This window comes from Equus caballus, chromosome 7, assembly GCF_041296265.1.
Source record: "Equus caballus isolate H_3958 breed thoroughbred chromosome 7, TB-T2T, whole genome shotgun sequence".
Taxonomy (NCBI): domain Eukaryota; kingdom Metazoa; phylum Chordata; class Mammalia; order Perissodactyla; family Equidae; genus Equus; species Equus caballus.
In genome coordinates this window covers 80,365,110-80,382,173 of record NC_091690.1, presented here as the reverse complement: position 1 = coordinate 80,382,173, position 17,064 = coordinate 80,365,110, and the positions used below count along the sequence as shown (strand labels likewise).

General features: G+C 37.4%; 1 protein-coding gene across 26 annotated transcripts in view; it reads left to right on the top strand.

Annotated features, from left to right (window-relative positions):
- Nucleotides 1-17,064, top strand: part of STK33 (serine/threonine kinase 33) — a 121,300-nt gene that overhangs the window by 68,327 nt on the left and 35,909 nt on the right. For all 26 annotated transcript variants that reach the window (XM_014741924.3, XM_070273382.1, XM_070273383.1 and 23 more), the window contains 5 exons: nucleotides 346-459; nucleotides 2,672-2,776; nucleotides 7,079-7,217; nucleotides 9,941-10,029; nucleotides 12,111-12,195. In XM_014741924.3, the coding sequence (XP_014597410.1) occupies nucleotides 346-459; nucleotides 2,672-2,776; nucleotides 7,079-7,217; nucleotides 9,941-10,029; nucleotides 12,111-12,195 (532 nt within the window). The remainder of the gene's footprint in view (nucleotides 1-345; nucleotides 460-2,671; nucleotides 2,777-7,078; nucleotides 7,218-9,940; nucleotides 10,030-12,110; nucleotides 12,196-17,064) is intronic.

Sequence of the window (17,064 nt, the reverse complement as noted above, 5' to 3'; positions counted from 1 at the left end):
CTGTATGTAGTAATATTCCATTCCTCCTTTTCCCTATGAAGATATTTCATTAATATTGTAGTTTGTAAGAGATTCATTTTTATACTTTTGAGGTTTTCCACATTTCCCCATTAGGATTTTTATGGTTTTCCTCAAAAGGACATTTAATGAAATCATCAAAACTTATTTTGGCTTAATTAAGATGTGTTTATTAATATTAAAGCAAATATATAATGTTTTCTATTTGATTTTACCCTGGAGTAGAGTCTCTCTTCCCTTGAGTTGATATCTGTCAGTATCATGTGTTCATTTTTAATACCTGGTGAATGGCAGAGAGAGACAAAGGATCTCTTGTTTGTTATCCAGGAAATCTATACCTTTGGAAGAATATTGGGACAAGGGAGCTTTGGACTGGTCATTGAAGCTACGGACAAGGAAACAGAAACTAAGTGGGCTATTAAAAAAGTGAACAAAGAGAAGGTAAGGCTTCTCAGAGTCATCAGACTGAGGGCCCAGTGCCAGTGCAGGGTGGGGAGGCAGGGGAGTGTGTGTCATCAGCACAGCTGACCTGAAGGCCAGGCCCTGGGCTGCTCCCCTGAGAAGTTTGGGCATTTCTCTAGCCTTCTGGGAAGGGACCAGTCCTTAAACTCAAATAGACAAGTGCAATGTGAAAAAAAACGCATGAAAGGATTAACATAACCAATATAAGCAAATCTAGGTCAAATTTACCGGAGTGAGTTGAAGGTAATTGCTGACGGTCAGTACATGTAGCTGTAGGGCTGTGGGCTAGAGATGTCCCAGCTGGAAATACGTCCCAGGATCTCTCCTGATGTGGTTCTGATAGACTTTTCTCTCATCCTCTCCTTTCCTTTGAGTCCCTATTTTCTCATTGTTAGCTAGTTCTCTGTTCATTCATCCTATCTGCTCTTTCAGTTTGGACCACTTTTCCCCCAACTGTCTACCATATTGTTTACTTGTATCCACTGTTTTCCTCAGCAAATTTCTCCAGGATTGGAGAATGACTGGGCTTCTCTTTAGGGGGGAATCTACATCCTCAGGCTTTACACCTAGTCATTTCATCAGCTTTTAAAAAATTTCTGTGCTTGGGGAAAAAAAAACAACATTATGGTGTTTTTGCATTGGATTTGTGATGATAACTGTTACATTTGCAAAATAAAATAGTAGGTTTTATATATTCTTTAAAATAAATTATAGCAAATTACATACCATTTCTCCCTAAAGTTTAATAGAGTAACATATAAATCTTAATAAGGGGAGATCCAGAGCCTTACTAGAAATCTTAGAATTCTAGAACTACACTGCTACACGGGATATTATTTCCTTTGCCTCTTTGTTGTCTGGTAGTTTTAGGGGTTAGAGTTTAGGATTAATAGTCAGGATACCTGTTTGCAACCTTAGAATTCATAATTTTGCACTGACATATTGATGCTGAGAGTTTACAGGACACTAAGATAGTGAAATAAAATTGTGTAGCCAATATATGAATTGGACAATATAGTACCACATTATATACAGGTCAAGCCATTGGGAAAAATTGAGATGGATCTTAGGAGAAATTGTGGTAACTTTCCATATCCAGTCTAGATAGAAACTCACGCCTTGCACTCACTATTTCTCTTGACCCTGTAGGATAACCTTAAAATGTGACTTTATCTTCATGGGTGGGACATAGTGAGTGGGCACTTTCCTGCTCACTCCTAAGATGGTAGTGGTTGTTGGAAGCAGGGATGACTCAAGGTAAAATTTTAACCAGGCAAACTTTGCCTTACGATCAATCCCTTTCCAGTCCTTTAAGAAGTATTATGTAGTCTCCCAAACTTGGGGTGGGTGGGGGAGGAGAGAAGGATAAGACCTTTGTTGTCCCTTTCAGGGATATTTTTATGTGGATGAACACATTGCTTGTCCTCAAATAATGATGGTAATTTAGATATCAATGATGGTTGATGGGTAATGATTGGGGTGGTGGCAGTTGTGGTGAGGGTAGAGAAAGCCCTTCTAGAATTTCTTAGATGACACTGTAGGAAATCAATTACTTAGACCTGATTGAAGGCCTTGTGCTCCCCGTGGTGTTCCTGCTTTTACCTTTTGCTGTCAGGATGGTTAAGGGTTACATGCAAGGAGATGAAGTTGGAGTTAGGTTCATCTGAAGGTGAGATCTCTCTCTCTCTGTGTGAAGTTTTGAAGTCGGGGCACTAGGAAGTGATATAATGCAGGGCTTAGTATAGAATCTCACTGCCTATTGTTTCTTTTGATATATAAATACAATCAAAACAAAATAAAAGAAAAACTGTTTTTATCTTCCCCAATCTACTTTTTCTGGAAGGTAGATTTTGTTTTTATTATACTAATATCAAAGGATCAACATGATTTTGAAGGAAATACCAAAAAGCATATTAAAAATTGGAATAATTTTGTGAGGAGACAGAGACCATGTAGTAGCTAATTTATAGAAACAGATGTGGTTTGAGGCCAAATTATACATAACCTAAAATTGGACAAAGGAAAGAAGGGGCATAATTTAATCTTGTCATGGTAATAAGTTGCATGTTCTCTTTTGAAAAAGAAACTTCTCAAGAAAATACAGGAAAAATATAAATTGACTATAACTTTTATATGGAGGTATGTGGTAGTGACATTCATATGTGAAATTTATGTCTCCACATTATTTAAGGCTGGAAGCTCTGCCGTGAAGTTACTTGAACGGGAGGTGAACATTCTAAAAAGTGTGAAACATGAACATATCATACATCTGGAACAAGTCTTTGAGACCCCTAAGGTAAGACTTGATCAGGTGCTGCGTTTTGAAAATTATTATTACAAAATGAACATCATTTCCTTCTGAAGTAGTCCCTTTGGGGCACAGTTGCTCATGTCCTCAGCATGAGTCTGTTACTGAAGATTGATGAGAGCATTCTGGAGGACTTTTATTATTGATTGTATAATTAGGTATCTGATGATTAGATTGATGTCTTTAGTGATATTTCTGGGTGGCATGTTGAAAGCAAATGTTTGAAGTTGAAACAACTTCATACACAACCAAATAGTGTTTAGAGCTTACGTAGAGGTGGCTTTCCTTTTGCTTTGGTCCTTGGTTTCTCCGTTGGAGTCTCTTGGCATATTGTCCTAATTTTGCAAGGTTAGCTCTCTAATAAAGTTGGCAAGGGTATGTGTGGCACTATGTAGAAGATATTTTGTCGTCTGTGTCTTACCCACATGTTTAATCTTCCTTCTTCCCTAGATGTTATTCTTCCCTTTAAATGCCTGTAATTTTCATTTAGAGTTGTTCTAAAGCCTAAATTATTTGCCATTCTGCCTCCAGGTTGGTTAGTGCTTGTGGGCTCCAGTGTTTCTCTGCTCGGAGGCAATATAATATAGTGGATAGACATGTGGACTCTGCGGTCAGACTGCTTGTGCATTTGAGTCCCGGCTCCACCACTTATTAGCTATAAGACCATGACAAGTTACTCATTCTCTCTATCCTTCAGTTTCCTGATCTGTGAAATGGGTATAATAGTATCAGCCTCATTTAGTTGTTGAAGGGTTAAATAGGAAAATGGATACAAAGCATCTGTCTCATTAAATATTAGCTATTGGTCTTTGTGTCCTTTGCCAGTCTCTAAGGCAGTAATAGCCTGTTTGGGTTATGCATTATGCTTGATTCATTAAGAGTGCTTAAAAATTAATAACTGTTAAAGACCACAGTTGCCCTTTATGGGAGCACTTTATGGCAATGATACCAAAAGTCTTCTCAACTCTTCCTTTCAGTCTTAGAGTTGTGATTTCTTTTATCCCCAAATCTTAGAACAGTTTTGCTCTTTATCATCAGTTTTAAGCAATTTGATTATATTGTGCCTGGGTGTAATTTTCTTTGTGTTTCTTGTGCTTGGTTCATGGAGATTCTTGGATCTGTGAGTTTATGGTTTTCATCAAATTTAGGAAATTTTTGGCCATTATTTCTTCAAATATTTTTTCTGCCTTCTCCCATTTTGGGGCCTCCAAGTATACATGTTATTGTTCACAGTTTTTTCTTTCCTTATTTCATTTAGCATAGTTTCTATTCCAATGTCTTCAGATTCAGTAATCTCTTTTTCTGTAGCATTGTATGTACTGTTTATCCCTTTCAGTGAAAGTTTGATTTGGATCTTTTTTGTATCTTCCATGTTTCTACTTAATGTGCTCAATATTTCTTTCTTCTTCTTAAATATAATTATAATAACTTTTAATGTCCTTTTCTCCTACTTCCATCATGTGTGTCATTTCTAGGTCAGTTTTGATTGATTGATTTTTTCTTCTTTATGGGTTATATTTTCCTGCTTCTTTATATGCCTGTTAATTTTTGATTGGATGCTGGATATTTTTATTTTCTTATAGCTATTCTTGAGCTTTATTCTAGGACGTCATTAAGTTACTTGGAAAAGTCTGATACTTTAAAGCTTGCTTTAAGCTTTGGTAGGTGGCACCAGAGCAGCCTTTGATCTAAGGCTAATTTTTGCCTATTATTGAGGTGAGACCTTGCTGAGTAGTCTACCTGATGCCCCATGAATTATGAGATTTTTCCACTCTGGCTAATGGGAATACAGACTCTTCTTGGCCGTGTGTAAACTCCAGTGACTGTTCCCTCTGCCCCTGGCTCTATTCCCAGCTTTGGGTAGTTTCCTCATACACATGCGCTCATCAGTCCTCTGCTAAAGACTTGAAGGAGACTCTCTGCAAGTTTCAAGCTTTCTCTGTACACAGCTTTCTCCCCTGTGGTACTCTGCCTTGTGAACTTTAGTTGTCTTGCCCTTCCTGGACTCCCACCTCTGTCTCCTCAGTTCATGGAGACTGCTGGGCTCTGCTTGGATTCCCTCTGACTGCTTTGTGGCCTGGAAACTCTCTCCAGACAGTAAGTGAGGATAATCACGGGGCTTCCCTCATGTGTTGCCCTCTCTCAGAGATCATTGCCCTATGCTGCCTGATGTCTAATGTCTGAAAATTGTTGTCTTATATATTTTGTCCATTTCTTAAGTTGTTTCAGGAGGGAAGGTAAGTTTGTTCTCTCTTACTCCATCTTGGGCACAAGTGGGAGTCCAAGTCTAGAATAGTTTGAAGGAAAAGGAAACCATCATCTGTGATTGCCTTTCTTATGTATTGCTTACCCTTGATTCACATGGGTCAGATCTTCCTTCCTTCCTCCCCAACTCACGCAAACGCCTAGACATCCCCTTGAAGCATTTTAAAGATTAATGGAAGTTGCTACCTATTTGGTTAGGCCATGGTTTTAATACTGATCATCGAGTCTGACAATATTATAGTTTTTCTTGTGAGTCCAAATGTTCTCCAGGTCTACATAATTATTTTTAATAATTATAAAAAGACTTTTTAAAAACTTTTGATATAACTTTTATCAACTTACATATTTAAAATGACGTCAATTTATATTGTAAGCACCATTGATGTAATGTTTCCTTCCAAAGAGTTCACTTACCATTTCGTGTACCAGTGATCCCTACAGTGCTGTCAGTGGAAAGATATGGCTTAGTTCAAAAGCTTATTTATGTGTTAGACTTCGCAGAATTCTCTAGTTACTTTAGAAATTCTAAAGCATCCTAAGGTTTAGTGAATCAGAAGACTATAGGGAGAAAGGGTGTTAACCTTCTCTTCCTGCCTTCATGCTTGCTGACTGAATGCAGAAGCTGCATGAGTAGCAGTTATAGACTAGAATCATACCCCCAAATCTTAAAAACAACAGAAATCTAGCAGCATAGGATAGAATGGAGACGTGAAGTGTAGTCTGTGCCTGAATTGCAATAGGTTTGAAAAAGACTTGCATTTTAGTTAACTGAATCTTTTTGACTCAGTAGATAACTTGACCTTTGGGAAACCTAGAGTGATCTTAATATGCAGCAAAAGAAACAGCAAATATGGAAGAGGAATTTCATCCATGATTTTTTACCACTCATACCCAATTAGTCACTAAGTCTCCCTGTTTCTTCCTCCTAGGTACTTTTCATATCTTTCTCTTCTTCCCCTTCTTGTTTCCCTTCTGTGCCTCACATCTGCCCTCTGTAAAGAGAGATCAGCATACTACAGCATGCAAGCCAGATCTGGCATGCTGCCTATTGTTTTATGGCCCATAAGCTAAGTTTTTTACATTTTTAAATGGTTGAAAAAAATATAAAAGAGTAATATTTCATGACATGTGAAAATCATGTGAAACTAAAATTTCGAAGTCCATAAATAAAGTTTTCTTGTGTTGTTTATGGCTGCTTTTATGCTATAACAGTAGAGTTGAGTAGTTGCAAAAGTGATTGTATGGCCCACAAAGCTGAAAATATTTACTATCTTGATCTGGCCTTTACAGAAAAAGTTTGCTGAGCTCTGCTTTACATTACTGTTACAGTGTTCATTTAGAAATGAAAAATTGATAATAGTACACAATTCCCTGGAACTCCCCTCCAGATACCAGCTTAAAAATCTTCAGGGGTTTCTTACTGTATATGGAAAAAAAATCCAAACTCCTTTGCATGATATGCAAGACTCTTTACAACCTGGCAGCAGCCTGTTCTTTCTAGCCTCACCCCTCACCACTCCACTCTTTTCTCTCCTACCAAACTCCCAATGCTATTAACGCGGAGATATTTGTTATTCTTTTAACAGCCAGTGCTGTTTCAAGCTTTGGAGTCTTTGCAAATACCATGTATTATGCTTGTTCTTGCCCATATTCTCTACCTGTAAATCCCGACTCAGTCATCCAAAGCTGCCTGTAATGGCACCTCTTAGAGAGCATTGTTTAGGCAGAGGCCCCCTCCTCTGTAACCTCATGGCATTTTGGGCGCGCCTCTTCTGTTAGCACTTTTCACATGATACTGTAATTGTAACTATTCCATGAGCTTCTTGAGGGTAAAAACTATGTCTTAGGCTTCCTTATTCCTCCAGTATCCTGCACAGTATCTTGTCTATGATATATATTTTTGAATTAATAGATTGATGATTAAGATTGTGATCATATTTCCACTATATATGGAAGATATAACATTTAAAGATCCTCAACTATATAATTTGCTCTCTCTCTCTCTTTTTAAATATATAATGTCAGAAAATGTACCTTGTGATGGAGCTTTGTGAGGATGGAGAACTCAAAGAAATTCTGGATAGGAAAGGGCATTTCTCAGAGAATGAGACAAGGTGGATCATTCAAAGTCTTGCATCAGCTGTAGCATATCTTCACAATAAGGGTAAGAAGATCATCCAGCTCACTGACTCCATGAATGCAGATATCACTTTTGTTTAAGGGTAATTGTATTCAGGATTCATAGTCGCAGAAATAATGCCTACTAACATAGAAGATTTTATTTAAACTTTTTTTTAAACTTTTCCTTTTTAACTTTATTTATACAGTCATGTGCCATCTAACGACGTTTCATTCAACAGTGGACCACACAGGCGATGGTGGTCCCATAAGATTAGTACCACATAGCCTAGGTGTGTAGTAGGCTGTACCGTCTAGGTTTGTGTAAGTGCACTCTGTGATGTTTGTGGAACAATGAAATTGCCTGATGACACATTTCTCAGAATGTATCCCTGTTGTTAAGTGAAGCATGACGATAGATATATTTTAATTAGAAACAAGGCAGGTGTACAATTACTTTGTCCGCAGACAAGGATGAAGTTATGAATATTTCTATTCAACAGTTTGAAAAGCAGCTAATATTATCAAATCAAAAGTAGACAAATCAATAATAAAAGTGAAATTTCTAAAAATATTTATATATTAATAACATTAAAAATTATATATTCTAGGCATTGTTTTTTGGTTTGTATTTTTTTAGACTTAGAGAAGTTTTAGGTTAGCAGCAAAATTGAGTAGAAGTTACAGAGATGTCTCATATACCCCCACCCATACATGCACAGCCTCCCCCATTGTCTACATCCCCCACCAGAGTGGTACACTTGTTACAATTGATGGATCTACATGAACACATCAATATCACCCAAAGTCCATAGTTAAAGTATACTTTAGGGTTCCCTCTTGGTGTTCTGTATTCTATGGGCTTTGACAAATGTATCCACCAGTATATTATCATATGGAATAGTTTCACTACTTTAAAATCCACATTTAAAAATTATTCCAATTATTTGAATTGCTTTACTGTTCTTTGGTGTTACTGCTGCTGCTTTTCCTCATGTTCCTCCTTTTTTTCCTTCAAGGTTGATTTGGTTTACATGTGACTTTAGAACCTTCTCATTTTGCAGATGAGAAAAAACTTTGCTCCAGAGAGGGGACGGGACATGGTTAGGTGTGGCAGGGCTGGTACTTGAGCCCAGGGGTTCATTCAGCAGATATTTCCTGAGCACCTGCTGCACTGTGGTGGGTTCTGGAGGTACAAAGACTTTAGACAAGGCCTCTGCCCTTCAAGGAATTCAGGCTCGTGGGAGATTGAGTATGGAAAACAAATTGTAATGCAACATGTCAGTTTCTCCAATGGAGAGCCATGTGAAGTGCAAGGAGGGTAGAATTGTCAGTGCCTCATTTGACTTGGAAAGTCTGGGAAGAATTCACAGAGGAAGGAAAACTTGAGCTGAGGAATACAAACTCAGAGAAAAAAAGGGAGGGCTTTCCAGACAGAGGGCAACATTTGCAAGGACAGGAAACCAAAGGCTTACTATTATGCTAATATCAGTTCTCCCACATTAAGCTATAAATTCAGTATAATTCCCAGCAAAATCTTAGTAAGATTTTTCATAGAACTTGATATCTGAAATGGGTGAGAATAGCAAAGAAAACAATGAAAGAGAAGAACAATGGAGGCAGCGGGGAGAGTTGCCCTGCCAAGGACCAAAACATATTACAAAGATATATTAATTAAAACTGTATAGTATCTAGGTAAAAAGAGATAAGCAGAGTAATAGAAACAATAAAAATTCCCAAAACGTAAGCTGGGAGCTGTTTGTAAGGGAGCTATAAATGGTTAGGTATAATTGCTAGTCCAGGGCTCGTTCAACTGTCTTTTTCCAGCAATTACACATATAACTTTTCAAGTCTAGGGAAATGATTGCTGTGGATAGGAACTGAGTCAATTATTTGCAAAGGAACTGTTTCATACATGATTATTTGCACATACTTAAAAATCCTATCTGAGGTCTGACATGTTGAACTGGAGATTTTGTGTCTCAAGGGTTTTTGTTTGTTTGTTTGTTTGGTGAGGAAGATTCCTGAGCTAACATGTGTTGCCAATCGTCCTCTTTTTTTTTTTTTTTTTCCTTGAGGAAGATTAGCTCTGAGCTAACATTTGTGCCAGGCTTCTTCTGTTTTGTATGTGGGATGCCTCCACGGCATGGCTGATGAGTGGAATAGGTCCGCACCTGGGAGCTGAACCCGTGAACCCAGGCTGCCGAAGCAAAGGGCATGGAACTTTCACCCTCGGCCACAGGGCCGGCCCCTGGTTTTTATTTTAACATATAAAGAGTAGGAAAGTATGTTCTGATGTTGTAGAAAAATATACTGAAATAAGTATAGTTTGTGTACATGTGACAAAGTTGCAGTATGTGAAATGTTTATATTGGCATTAACATATACATAGAAGTAATCCTCTATCTGAAGACCTAAGGATATGGGAAACCTTACTGGGCTTGTAACTGCAATTGTCTCCCTCCTCCTGGGAATACCTAACCTTGGAATACTCACCAGGCCACTTGTCATGAAGAACAGTGAGTTGGGGCAGCAGGGAAATGGGGAGGGAGGAGAGAGTCAAAGAAAATGGCTCCTTAGGGTTAGAAATATGGAGAAAAGGGATTTGAAAGAAAGGGAATGAAGCAGGGCAGAATTACACTTGGCCTTCCTCAAATTTTTCAACAGTGGACATTAATGTGTCAAATATATTTATTTGTTCTATTAATGTCCCCTCTAATTATTTTTCCATTATTCATTTCGTTGATTTGTTGTTTATTTTCTTGGTAGATATAGTACACAGAGATCTAAAACTGGAAAACATAATGGTTAAAAGCAGCTTTATCGATGCTAATGATGAAATGAACTTAAACATAAAGGTAAGGTACTAGAGATGGTGGTATATATTTGCCTATAAACAATTTGATTGCAAAGTGGTAAAGTACATTCGCTTTTTAGATACATTTTGGAAGCTTTTGAGCAGCCAGAGAATAAGTGGCTTGTGTTAAAAAAATTAAGACTTTACAAAAGAGGTTGTAACTGACAAGAATGATTTTATGAGTTAAGTGGTGCTATTGACTTTTTTTTAAGTATGTATGCCTTTGGATGGTTGTTAATCATTAGTTAATAGCAAGCAAACAGATGCTCTGAATTCTAATTAATTTCAAAATTGTGGCTGGTAATTTGATATAGATGTGTTATAGATTTAGAGAAAAACACACCTTGGCTGTGCCTCTGATACTAAATTCATGTAAAGTCCATATTTCTCATTGAAAACTTTCCTGGGTATTAATATTTATGTCCTAAGCACAATTAATGTGCCAAGTGTTTATTCTCGAAGGCTTTATTCAAACTGTGTTCTTTAATGTCAAATAAATGATAGGACACATTATTTATTACTTAACACTTTAATGGTGGCTGCTTTCAAAATATATGAATGTGTTAATTTAGGAATAAAATGTTGTCTGTGAATAACTCGCTCTGTGGCAGAAGCTAAATCCCCATGTGATATATAGGTTTAACGGTATTGTTGTTTTACCCTAGTAAATGTTCTTGAATAGATCCGTTGTAAACTCCATGAGGGCGAGAATTATGTGTGTCTTAGTCGCTCTTGGTACCTGGAGCAGTGCCTGACACATAGTATGTGCTCAGTTAGTATTTGGTGAAGGAAGAGATGAATACTCTCCAAAGAACTGAATTGGATCGTGAAATCTTTTGTATATTTTATATCTGTATAGATTTTCTCTAGAGAAGGATGTGTATCACAATGCTCCAAATGGGGTAACTGTGAAAACTCCTGGAGAAATTGATTAATCTGTTTAGAAAAACAGCGATACTCCATGTTGATAGGAACATTCTCTCACTGCATAAGCACTGGAAACTGCATTTGGTGTCCGTGGACCCAGAGCCCAGCTTTGGTTGCATGATCGGTAAATGTGCCTGTTCTTCTGCTTTCAGCCCAAGGCTGTTCCAACTTGGGAGACAAGACCAAGGGCACACGCTGAATATTTAATAGCCAAACGTTTAATGGCCAGGATTTAGGACTGAGCGTGAAGACTGCAGTTGCAGCAGTAGGCCTCTCATGTGTTTGTAGTCATACTGTTTTTTTCCCTGTTAATTTGCTTCTTGTAGTTTTTTAATAATGTAGTAATTGTTTTATTAGTATACTCTAGAAACACAAAGGGAATAATAGCAAAGAAAAGATAGTATTTACCAGAGAGAGTGTTTTATAAATATTTATAAAAAGGGGGAGTTTCCTTGTCTGGCAAGGATAATGACTTGCGTTTATAACATGCTTTAAACCGGAACATAGCTGGAGAATCAGAAAAATAGCTAATTAACATACTAAGGCCCGAATGTATTTTACAATGAAAGGGCTTTTTTTTTTTTTTTTAAAGATTTTATTTTTTCCTTTTTCTCCCCAAAGCCCCCTGGTACATAGTTGTATATTCTTTGTTGTGGGTCCTTCTAGTTGTGGCATGTGGGACGCTGCCTCAGCGTGGTCTGATGAGCAGTGTCATGTCCGCGCCCAGGATTCGAACCAACGAAACACTGGGCCGCCTGCAGCGGAGCGCGCGAACTTAACCGCTCGGCCACGGGGCCAGCCCCCTGAAAGGGCTTTTTAAAAAATAACTTTTTCACATGAAAGAATTTAAATTCCTTCTTCAAGATACAACTTCCTATGTTGAACTGGTGAATTTAATTAGATGGAATGAACAATCAGCATCATGGGCGTTTTCTTAAGGTTTGAGAAACCAAGCTTCTCTTTACCAAGTTTCTTCTTCACAAAGAAGGGTGGGTGAGGAAGGAAAGCAGAGTCCTTGCTAGTAATACGAGTAAAGCCCCTCCATCCTCAAGAATCCATGAGTTAGATGCAGTTACAATGTGGTGGAAGTCCTACCTGCAGAATGCATTGAACTCTGGGACGGGAAAACAGGTGACTTGGAATTTCCTCTTCCAGGTGACGGATTTTGGCTTAGCTGTGAAGAAGCAGGGTCGAGGTGAGGCCATGCTGCAGAGCACGTGTGGGACTCCTATCTACATGGGTGAGTAGTAGACTTAGAATGAGTTTTCTATATAAAAGAGTAAAATAACAGTGTGGATTAAAACTTGAGCAATTTGATTTTGCCATCCTGACTTAATGGCCCTGATCAAGCTACTTTTTCTTTTTTTAGGTCAAATAATTTCAGTTATTTTAGCATTTTTCTCATAGCTCTTGTCTTCAAAGACTATAGTTTTTTTTGTTTCTCTGGTCTTCTCTATAGTTGTTTATATCTCTTAGGTAATCATACCCCAAACTTAATTATTGTTTTTGTTAATTGATGCTAAAATTAGCATCAATTAGTGTGTGTTTTGCCTCTTTCCGTTTTGTGTCCAATCTAATTGCCATCAAATAGTTTTCATAAAGAGTACTGATTATTTTCAGCAGCTTTACTGAAGTGTAATTTAAATACCATAAAAAATATACCAGTAAGTGATTTTTCATACATTCAGAGTTGTGCAACCATCACCACAAACCAGTTTCAGAACAATTCTACCCCAAAAAGTTGCCTCATGCCCATTTTCACTCAATCTCATTCCCATGCCAGCCCCAGGGAACCGCTAATCTTTTTGTCTCTCTAGATTTGCTTTTTTGGGACATTTCATGTAAATGGAGTCATACAATATGTAGTCTTTTATGTCTGGCTTCTTTCCCTTAGCATGGTGTTTTTGAGGTATATCCCTGGTGGAGTATGTATCTGTAGTCTCTTCCTTTATATTGCTGAATTCTCCATTGTTTCAGCATGCCACATCTTGTCTCTCCATTTAGTAGCTGATGGACATGTGGATTGTTCCCAGTTTGGGGCCATTGTGAATATTGGTGCTATGAACATTGGTGTACAAATTTTTATGTGGACCTATGGTTTGATGTCCCTTGGGTAGCTACCTATCTGTGAAATTGCTGGGTCATATATTATTTATGTTTAACTTTTTAAGAAACTGCCAAATGATTTCCAAAGTGGCTGTAACATTTTACCTTCCCGCTAGCAGTATATGAAGGTTCCAGTTTCTTCACATCCTTGATGACACTTGATATTAACTGTCTTTTTAAGTAGAGTCATTCTAGTGGGTATGAAGTAGTATCTCTTTGTGGTTTTTAATTTGCATTACCCTAATGACCAACGATGTTGAGCATCTTTTCTTGAACTTATTAGTCATTCCTATATCCTCTCTGATGAAATGTCTGTTCATATCTGTACCTATTGAAATGATCATATCTTTTTTCTCTTCAAATTTATTAATGAAATAGTTACATTAATAGATTTTTAAAAGTTGAACCATCCTCACACTTTTGGATTAAACCCCACTTGGTATAGTATATTGCTGTATTCAATTTGTCACCACTTTATTTAGGAGCTTTCAGGGTAGCTTGCTTTCTTTTGTGTTGCCCTTGTCTTTTCTGATGTTATGGTTATGCTAGCCTAATTTAAAAAATAAAATATTTTCACTTTTTATATGCTCATGAACCAATTAAGTAAAAGAAATCGTCTATTCATTTATAGTTTGATGAAATTTCCCCTTAAAATGTTTTGGTCCTGGTACCCTTTGGGGGATGAAACTTCTCTTATATTTTCAATTTATACTGGGTTATTCAAGTTTTCCGCATCCTCTGGAATCATTTTCATAATTTGTATTCTCATAGAAAATTGTTTATTACATTGAGATTTTCACTTTTATTGGCATAAATATGCATATTATATTCACTTATAATTTTTGGATTCTCCTGTATATCTGTGGTTATATTCCCCATTCGTAATATTTTTTTAAGAAGGCACTATGATGTAATATTCGCAGTATGGCCTCTGATGTCACATGGCTAATTCAGGATTCCAGCTTGGCCACTTCCTCTCTGATTAACCCTGGGCAAACAACTTAACTGCTTCTGTCACAGTTTCTAATCTGTGTAATTGGGATTATGTCACTCATTTATCAAAAACTTTTTGAGGATCTACTTTGTGTTAGACACTGGTCTAGGTATGGGGAATACAACAGTGAACAAAACGTAAAAATGTCATGTTCGTGCAAACAGTAAACAAGATAAGAAAGTAAAATATCTAGTGTGTTAGAGAGAGGTGCTAAGGAAGAAGAATAAGACAGGGAAGGGGAGAGGGTGGATTTGGGATTGTGATAATAACATCGTTCTTATCAGAGTGACATGAGAATTGAGTGAGTAAATAGATGTAAAGTGCTTAGCACAGTACCTGGCACTTAGTGCTCAATTTTAGCTCTTGTTATAATACTAATCATTCTTTTCTTGATCAAATTTGTTCGTGGTTAGGACAATTTTTTGGGCTTTCAAAGAACCAGCTCAAGGCTAATGTTATTTAGTTTACTTTTTCATTGATTTCTGTTTTTATTTTTCTGAATTCCTTCTTTTGGTTTATTTTTTAACTTCCTCAGCGAAATGCTTATTTTCAGTCTTCTTATTTCCTAATAAATGTATTTAAGGCTAAATATTTTCCTCTGGGTAATTCTTTGGCCATTTCTTTTGTATACAGTGTTCTAATTGTTATTCATTTCTTAATAGTCTATAATTTTAGTTTTAGTCTTCTTCTTTAATCCAAGAATTATTTAGAAGTGCTTTTAGGATTTTCCAGGTAGTTGGGATGTGTTTGATACTCCTGTGAATGTGTGTTAGATTTCCTAGACTTTTGTTCTTTCTGTCTGGCTTTCTTCACTGTAGTGGGCAATTGTGACTTAAAGGTTTTCAACTTTTAGGAATTTTTTTTGTGATTGAACACACGACTCGTTTTTGCACATCTTGCATTGGATATTTAAAAAGTATATATATTCCTGGTTGTTGAGCATAAAAATTTCAGTGTGTGCTTATAAAATCAAATGTGATAGCTTTGTGATTCAAACTTTCCATATTGTTAATTTAATTTTGCTTGCTGCTTCTGTTGGTTTCTAAGAGAGACAGTTATTAAAGTCACCCACCAAGATAGAACTTTGACAAATTCTTTTTGTACTTTCAGTAGATTTCTAAAAAAACTACCTTATTGAAATATAATTTACATATGATAAAATGCACAAATTTTAAGTGTAAAGTTTGATGTTTTGACAAATGCATGTACTTGTATAATCACCACCCCAATGAAGATATTAACATTTTTATCACCCCAGAAAGTCCTTTGTGTCCCTCTCAGTCAGTCCCCCACCCAGACCCCAGCAGCCGCTGATGACTTCCATCACCATAGCTTAGTTTTGCCTATCTAGAACTTTTTTTCTTTGAGGAAGATTAGCCCTGAGCAAACATCTGTTGCAATCCTCCTCTTTTTGCTGAGGAAGACTGGCCCTGAGCTAACATCTGTGCCCATCTTCCTCTACTTTATATGTGGGACGCCTGCCACTGCATGGCTTGACAAGCAGAGCGTAGGTCTGCACCTGGGATCCAAACCAGCAAACCCTGGGCCACCAAAGCAGAACGTGTACACTTAACCCCTGGGCCACCGGCTGGCCCCTGTCAAGAACTTTATATAAATTAAAGTGTGTGGTATATGTTCTTTTGTGTCTGTCTTCTTCTGTTCCATGTAATGATTTTGAGACTTATCCATGTTGTATCAGTAGTTTATTCATTTTTATTGCTGAGGAGTATATCTAACTCATTGTTCTTTTGACTAGTTGATACATAAAGTTTTAAAATCATCTAGTCTTATTTGGAAAAGGCTGCTTTAGATTCTGTTCATATCTTCCTATTGGCAAAAGGCATCTGGTCTGTAGCTACATGGGGAAAATATATCCCAGCACCCTGAGTTTCATGCCTGCTTATTAGTTGTCTGTGCTGATAACAAGTGAGAGAACAAGAGAGAAGCCAGATGGTTTGCAGAGCTGTGCTGACTTCCTAAGTGGCTCGTGGGTGCAGGTATTGCCTCTGCCTCCCTGGGAGAGCTGTGATGACAGTGCAGGTAGAAAGGCCCCCGATAATTGAGATGACTCTGGAAGAGTGAGGACCAGGAGTGCCAGGCCCCTGCTGTGTGACCCACCTGCGGGGAGCTCCTTCATGAAACCTAATAGCGAACTTGCCCTTGTCGTAGGCACGTGGCCGGAGAGCACCTTGGACTTTAATGATTCAGTATTTAGAGAGTTTGAGCAGAGTTAAAGAATACAAGTAGCTGCTCAAAGGAAAGTACTATTCAGTTAATTTTCACTGATGTGGAGATGAATCACTGAGTTTGTTAGTTAACTATAGATGAGCCTTTTCTTATTATTTCTTCTGTTTACGTTTTGACTCTTTTTGTTGCTTTTTAGCTCCTTTAACAATAGGCAGAGGAAATGAAATTCCATTTGCTTTTAGTAGTTATAAAAGGTACGTGTGTGAGTGTGTAAGCGGGGGAGAGTGAAACTGTCTTCTAAAATAAAAACACATTTTATGCGGGAGGCACTCCGTAGCTGTGTAAATTTAGGCAAGTCACTTGGCATAAACCTGTTTCCCCACTGGCAGAGTAAGTCAAATGCCTACATAGCTATCTCAAAAGATTCTTACATGATTTGTACAAGTAATGTGACTTATATAAAAATACTTTGTAAATTCTAAGGGTCTATTGAAATGTTTACATTTATTTTATTTTTATGTTTATAACTGTTTTGTTCTTCCTTTTTCCTTAAAGGAAGATATTTCAGCCCTAGACATGGCCCTGGAATATCGTATGTGACTTTCTGAAAAGCCTGCTGTTATAAAAAATCTAATCATTAAAAAATGTGCTACCTTAAAGTAAAAAAACAACAACAAAACTTTGGAAAGATTGTTTAAAAAAAGATTGTGAACACATGTAAAGTAAGAAGCACAGAGTTGGGGAGTGGGGAGTACCTGGCCCCTCGTCCTCATCCTGTGACGAAATGGCTTTTTGATCCAGTTATTTTGTAGGAACTCTCTC